Source organism: Setaria viridis, chromosome 5 (assembly GCF_005286985.2).
Source record: "Setaria viridis chromosome 5, Setaria_viridis_v4.0, whole genome shotgun sequence".
Lineage (NCBI taxonomy): Eukaryota > Viridiplantae > Streptophyta > Magnoliopsida > Poales > Poaceae > Setaria > Setaria viridis.
In genome coordinates, this window is record NC_048267.2 from 6918211 (window position 1) to 6925895 (window position 7685).

A 7685-nucleotide genomic window follows, 5' to 3' on the forward strand; every position below is an offset into this window, starting at 1 on the left:
TCCATGATTTGACAATATGGTGCTACAGTAAACATTCGCTAATGATGGATTAATTAGGCTTAATAGATTCGTCTCGTGATTTAGCCTAGGGGTTCTGCAATTAGTTTTGTAATTAGATCATGTTTAGTCCTCCTAATTAGTATCCGAATATTCGATGTGACACGGACAAAATTTTAGCTCCAGGATCCAAACACCCCGACGTCTTTTTACCGCGCGCGGACAACGGGTGAAAAGATCACATCGAACCGGCCAGATGTACAGTACACGGGGCCTGCAGGCCTGCTGCTGTCATATTTCTTTTCTTCTCAAGGTGATCCGTCTTTTCGGTACTGATGACTGACACAGCAGGCAGCAGGCCGTCCGGATTGCTCCTCACATCACATGCAGTCATGCAGGTCAAGGCGCCAACCGACCGGTCACCCGGTCCGTGCAATCAGAGTCCGAGGCAATCTCGAGCACCGTGGCGTGGCGTGCTGTACCCTGGCTGTCACTGCATCGGCGGGTCGTCCTCACCGCCTCGTCCCATCCCCATCACAAATCAGAATCCGCCGCAGTCGCCTGTCCACCCTATGCAAGCCGCCAAGCCCAACCCTCCCGCGCCGGCCAGTGTCGCCCGGTCGCGGAAGGTGGCGGCGGCGGGCGAGAACGAGAGGGTAGCGCCAAACCCAGGTGAGACCAGCCAGCCCGCACCCGCCCCCGCGCCTGCGCCGCCCGCGCCCGGGCGTTGCCGACTGCCTGGCCACGCAAGCCCTTTCGTACGACCCGATAAACCCACGCTCACGCCCGTCACGTGACCGCGATCCGTGGTTCTGGTCCAGCCAAGGAATTTTGGCGCACGCCCGACATGGCCAACCGGCAGCGGCTGTCGTCGCCGGCCGCCGCGCTGGAACGCCCGTGGCCTGCCCCGCCGCCCGTCCACGTCCAACAGTCTCGCGCCACCTCCACGGCGGCGGCCTGGGGGCTGGCGCGGATCGCGTGGACCGCGCCATCACCGCGCGCGTCGCACGACAAAATTCCGTCCCTTCCCTGCCATCCTTCACTCCCGCCGGGGACCAGCGCGCGCGGCCGCCGGCCGTGATCCACCACCGCGGCGTCCGCTTTCGCGCCGGCGCCTTGCCGTTGCTTTCAACCGCTGCTGGCGGTACCTACAAGTGGGCCGCGGTACGTGCTGGGGATTTCCTTTTCAGAGCCGGACAGGGGCAGCGAGCCGTGACAGCGTCGCGTGTTGGCGTTGCCTGCGCTGGCACGGGCGCGCCGAACGGGCGCGTCCGTACGCGACGGAGCCCGCGGGCGGACGCGCCACGATTTCGTGCCGTCGTACTCGTACCACCCCTGCCGACACCGCGGATTCGTCGCCGTCGTCGTGCGGCAGGCAGACGATCTTGGGCGCACGTCGTCTCGCGGATATGGCCTTGGCCCGGCCTCGCAGCGATGCTGACCGGCGTGTGCGCAATTCGAAAGATACGGTGACCCGTGGTGGCCCTTTGCTTATCCTTTTGCTTCGTCTGCGTCCATCTTACTCTTATCGGATGGGAGTATAATTCCCTGTCGTTTTACGCGATGCACTGTGTACCTCGTGCCGGGAAAGAGAAGCACGACGTGACGGCAGGGAAATCGACTTCAGCTTTCGCGTTTGTGTGTGTAGGCTTGTGCTACAACGATTTCTGGTAGCCAGCCAGGCTGAGCTACTTCTGCTACGACCCTACCCCGCCGCTATGACTATGAGAGAGGAAATTAGCAAGGAAAAGCCGCGCAATCTTCGCCGGAACACTCCAATTTGGCAGCTGCTAATGATTGGCAACAGCTCAGAGCCTCAGACAGGAACCGAACAAACGACCGGATCACTGGATCAGCAGATGGGATCCCACCGGGGCAACAGCTCGACCCGCTGCCAGTCTGGTAGTAAGGTAAAGTGCGCTTTGTTTAATGCGAGTCAAAGGACCATGAGATCGTCGCCGGCTGCCCATAAAGGAGATGGGTGGCGCATGCGAGTGCGGCCGGCTGCCGATAAAGGAGAGGTGGGGAGGACAGCCACCGACCGGCAGCAGCCCAACTTGCGAGCGAGCGAGGGCGAGACATCCATAATTCGACGCGGCGTGCGTGACCACGGGCGAACGGACACTGATTAAGATGCACCAGCAGTGGCACCGGCACACATGGCACCATGCCGCCACGGCGACCTCCTTTTCTCTCGTGTCGGCGCGCCGGGCATGGTTACCAGCCAGAAAGAGCTGCGAGCCTGGGCTGGGAGCATTGCATTGTGTAATGTACTCGTGTTTTCCAGCTTCCTAGGGACTTCCAACAGTGGGGATCATTACCAAGCGCTTGGGTGACGGTAGCTAGCCGAGCGCGCGCCAGAACGTGGCGAACGCGACATGGGCGCGTGAAGCGTGCAAACGGGAGCTGGTCACATCACGGCGCGGCAGCGACGTGCCCAGACCACTACCGTCCGGCCGTGACTGATCGATCGAGCGTCCGCACGCTCCGGACGGGACGGGAGCAGCAACAGCGATACGACTGCGCGGCGCGTCAATCGGTGGAGAATCCGAGGAGATCTGCCTCGAGCGTGGCCGTACGGAGGTCGAGGCTAGTGGGCGGCTTTTTGTACGCGCACGCGAGCTGCAACAGCAGAGTGCCGCATGGCTGCGTGCCGCCCGCCGCGCCGACCGGGCGCAGGGGTTTCTGCCGGCGTACTGGGAGCGTGAGACGCGGACGCCACGAGCGAGCGCACACAGCTCTTGAAGCCGTACGTGTGCCGTCGGCGCTCACGCTCGGTGGTGGCTGGCAGGGATCGTCACGGTCAAGGAGCAACCCCTATTTTAAAACAAAGATCAAGTTTCATAGATATAATAATATTATAAGTAAATAACAGTAAAAAAATAAATAATGATTTACTAGCACAAATATATAACTTAATCTCAAAAAAAAACTCCAAACTTCCCGAGCAATCAACTGGAGACTGCGTACGCCTAAAACTCAGCATCATCTTCATAAAACTTCACACACCTTCTTCTGAGCACCAGTTATTAAGAGTAAGTACACATATGGTTGGTACTCAGCAAGGTCACAAGAAATAAAAGGAATAACAATTTAAGTCCATCTTCATATGTTTATTAATCATCTGAGGGTTCAGGCCGTTCTTTACCGTGAGTACAGTTGATATATCAGTTTTACACTCTGCAAAGATTGTACACTTTCACCACAAGTCATGTAAAAGTTCAAAAGAACTTTGGACCCAACCATGTTGTGCGAAAGTAGGTACTTATCACACTACCAAGGTGTGACTACACACGGAGGCTGCAAGGCCTTTACAAAGATTCCCTAATAAGTGGTAACCCGCTAAGGTTTCGGGGTGTGACGTGCATAAACCTTCCTAATGGGCATAGTGTCTTAGCAAAGCCCACTTCCCAAGAGGATCGACCTATACAACGACTCAGTCCCCCCTTTTGCCCTTTCGGTAAGATTATCCCAAACTAGAGTCTCTAATTAATTAGACAAGATCAGAGCCATATAGTTCTTGTGGTTGCATTGTTTTCATGGGTGGTCACTCCATGTTCCAATTGATGCATGGTATTCTTGTAAATAAGCATAGATAGAAGGATGGTTAGGGACACTTGCCTTTCTCCAACAAAAAGTTACTCTTACTACTCTTCAGCACTTGCTCTCTTGAAACTCTTAATTGAAAGAGTTGTTTAAATAAGCATTAACCAAATTTATATTAGCTATGAAAACGTGGGGTTAAACTCTAATTAGATTTTAATTTAGAAAAGCAACTATATAAGTATTTAATTACATTAATATTTTGAATAAACTACAAAATAGAGAATATGATCAACATTGCTTGTAATGCGTAATTTAGTTTGATATGACTCTAACGTAATAAGAAGAAGGTTAAACGAATTTAAAACGTGAAATCTATGGATTAAACAAGGTTCTAATGGCTTAAATAGGATTAACTATAGATCTCAGGGCTAGCAGAGAAGATTGGCAAGACACATGGAATAGTGCTCGCCATTAGATCAAGCCTAGGGTTAGATCTGCTAAAGTGCTCGGGTTGGATTGGTTTGCAGGAATCTAAACTTTCAGGGAGCTTTTTGTAAAACTCAGAAGACAAGAAAGGTGAATAATTACAGAGTTTTTTGGGGATCTATTTGCAAGATTGGGGTCTTCTTCTTCCCATCTGCGGCGGCTTTGGCCGGCCGGTTGGGCGGCGCTCCGGCGAGCTGGGACCAAGGCGAAGAGGGGAAACGAGAAAGGAGGTCGAGGGGATCTTGAATTATTGCTCACCGGCGACGGGGAAGTGGGACCAATGGAGTCCAAATAAAATATTTGGAGCTCGTGACAAGGATTCGAATAAATTCCAATAAAATCTGAAAAATTCTCAGAGGAACTTAATCTTCATCTAGACGCATTTTTGAAACTTTTGCACTCATGAAACACCATAATGCATCGGTGTGAATGCAACACATAAAGAACCACTTTATTTAATTAAAGAAAAATAACCAATTGTTTTTCTTATTCTAAATTTCCTGTCAAGAAAATAAATGTGAAGAAAAAATTTAAAATTAGAAGAAAATTATTGTTTAATCGTTCTTTCCGATCACATCCTGAAATAAATTTTTTTTGAGGGTGTGCGACAATTGCCATGTTTGTAGCCACGCTTGGATTATAATCTAAGCGACGATTTTCTCGCTTCTTACTTTTCGCTTCTCGTAGTTCAAATTTCTGAAGCGGCTTACCACATAAGCGAGAATCGGTGGAAATAAGCAAAGCGTTTGGCGGGATTCTCACTTATTTCCACCGATAAGCCGCTTATAAGCGGAAACTAACAGGGCCAATAGCGATGGGACGAGGGGTTTTGCAGTTTGGCACAGGACTAATGAGAACAAGCAAACACTCGAAAAGCTTAGAAAGTATGTTGTCAGACCAGTGCAGAGCAAATACTGTTGATAGGCCTTATTTAGTTGCCAAAGTTTGGAGGTGCCAAATTACTGTTACAACACTGTAGCACACTGTAGCGTTTCGTTTGTATTTGTGAATTATTGTCCAAATATCGACTAATTAGGCTCAAAAGATTCGTCTCGCAAAGTACAACAAAACTATGCAATTAGTTTTTAATTTCGTCTACATTTAGTACTCCGTGCATGTACCGCAAGTTTGATGTGATGGGGAATCTTCTTTTTGTATAGTGCTAAAATTGGGAGTTGGGGGTGAACTAAACAAGCGCACAGATTTGGTCGATCCATGTGGCGACTGACTCGGGTCACAGGGCATGCTTCCACAAGCAGAGGAACAAGCTTTCAGATACGGACCAGAAACCTTGCTTCACCAAATTAGCTGCACAGAACGACAAATGGCAGTAAGTGGGAGGAGGGAGGTCCCGCCATTTTTTGGGCCCATTATCAAGGGACAATTAGTTGCCAAAACCTGGAAGTGCAAGCAAAGACCGACTGATACGGTACTTCACCGTAATCAACAAGTATATGGGTATCAACTCTGATAAATAATGCTGAAAGATTTCACAACCAAACTTTATCTTAGAGGACGTTTTCTTCCACCGACTTATTTTTAGCACGTGTCACATCGAATGTTTAGATACTAATTAGGAGTATTAAACGTAGACTATTTACAAAATCCATTACATAAGAAGAATCTAAACGGCGAGACGAATCTATTAAGCCTAATTAAACCTAATTAACCCATCATTAGCAAATGTTTACTGTAGCAACACATTGTCAAATCATGGACTAATTAGCCTTGTTAACAGTTAAGGTGATCTTGTTCATAAAAACATTGGGGATCCAAATCAAACGCGATGGAACTGATGAGACATTTTATAATGGATACGATAATATTGAAAGCAACTCGCAGATGGGAACTCGAGCAGTGGGCAAGAGGCCACACTCCCAGTATCTGGGTAGTTGCAAATTCCACTGAGAAACCTGAACTGCTAGAACATGGACATCTCGAACTCCAACGACCTGATCGCATGCCCACAGCTTCAGTTAACCAGAAACTGCAATAATCCTCCTAGTGTTCACAGCAACCCGTGCACTGAGATTGCGTGTTTATCCTCTCAAAACTTGATTAAGCACGAGCTGCGAAGATAGACTGGGATCATGCTTAGGGGCTGTTTGGCAATTTAACACCTGGACAGTAATTAGAAGTTTTAAATATACGTTAATTATAAAACTAATTGCATAGACGAAGTGTAATTCGCGGGACGAATCTATTAAGCCTAATTAGTACATGATTTAACAATATGGTGCTACGGTAACCATTTGCTAATGATTGAATTAATTAGGCTTAATAGATTCATCTCGCAAATTAGCACATGGTTCTGCAATTAGTTTTATAATTAGCTCGAATTAGCACAAAGTTCTGCAATTAGTTTTATAAGTTGCTCATGTGTAGTTCTCTTAGGATCCGAATATCTGAGGTGACCCAAAATAAAGTTTAACACCTCATAGGTGCGCTGCGCTGCCTACCACCAACGCTCGAACAGGGAAGAAGATGGCGCCAGCTTGAACAACCAAATCGCACATGATCAAGCACGGGACAGTCGAGCACAGAGCACGATCGATGGAGCAACCAAGAGCATTTTCGATTGATTGATAGCATACACTAGTCTCCTAGCTACCTCGCCTACATATTCCTCCACCGCCATTCTTCCCGGTTCCTGTACCAAAACAATACCCCGGCCGGAGCAACACGGGCAAAAGGCAGCGGCACCTGCTCCGGCGGCTCGTCCCTATCCCTCTACCCGATTTCACCAAATGCTCCAGATGTCGTGGTCGAATGCGTCCACCTCGGCGTCGCCGGCGCGGCCGCCGGTGCACCGGAAGTCCTCCTCGACGAAGGGAAACCACCCGAGCAGCTTCTCCTCGTCCACGCCCCACGTCCACCACGCCGCCGCCTCAAGCCCGGCGTCGAGGTCCCAGCAGTCCACGGACCGCGCGTCCGCCTCCCCGTCCGCCGCCGCGCACACGTCCGGGACCATCGGCGCCATCTCCGCCCCGGGCGAAGCCGCATTAGCGGCGGCGGCGGCGGCTGCGGCCGCGACCGCCGCGGCGCGAGCCGTCGCCGCTGCGGGTTTCTTGTTGGCGCCCGCCTTGGGCTGCCGCGGCTGCTTGGCGGCCCGGCGCTGCGGCTTGGCGGGGTTCGCGGCGGTGCCGGGCTCCTGCGGGTCCTCTACCTTGGGCTGCTGCGCTCTGGTTCGCTTCATGGCCGGCAGGCTGCTCTGCTTCCCGGAGGCGGAATGCTTGGCTCTGCACTCTGCTCTGGAGTTCTGAGGGGGAGGCGGCGAGGGAGTGAGAGTGTGTGAGAGCTGTGGAGGTTCGTGTCGTTTGGGCGCGCGTCCTTTTGTAGGAGTAGGAGGCCGGGTGGGGGGAGCGGCTTTGGTTTTTGCCTTGGACTCCGGGAGGAAGGGGTGCGGCGCGGCAAGGCAAGTGGGCTGGTCGCTCGTGACACGCCCCCAAGTGGTTTGGGTCGACGCCGCCGGCGCAGCAGCCGGTTTGCGCGACCAGTTCCAGTTGGTGCGTCCTTCTCGTCTCGGCGGGTTTCATGTGTGTGTGCAGCTCACCTAGGCTGGCCGACTGGCCGACTGGCCGAGTCGAGTACCCGCCGGGATCGTGATGGAAACTGGTGTCGACGGACGCGACTGGGCGGGCACACCCAACTCGCTG

The 7685-nt window shown here is 51.7% G+C and overlaps 1 protein-coding gene across 1 annotated transcript; it reads right to left on the reverse strand.

Moving 5' to 3' along the window:
- Positions 1 to 6583: 6583 nt before the first annotated feature.
- LOC117855387 (uncharacterized) lies at positions 6584 to 7479 on the reverse strand. The gene has a single exon (XM_034737730.2). It carries the CDS (start codon positions 7223 to 7225, stop codon positions 6770 to 6772), a length of 456 nt encoding a protein of 151 aa, XP_034593621.1. The 5' UTR covers positions 7226 to 7479; the 3' UTR covers positions 6584 to 6769.
- Between the last annotated feature and the right edge of the window lie 206 nt (positions 7480 to 7685).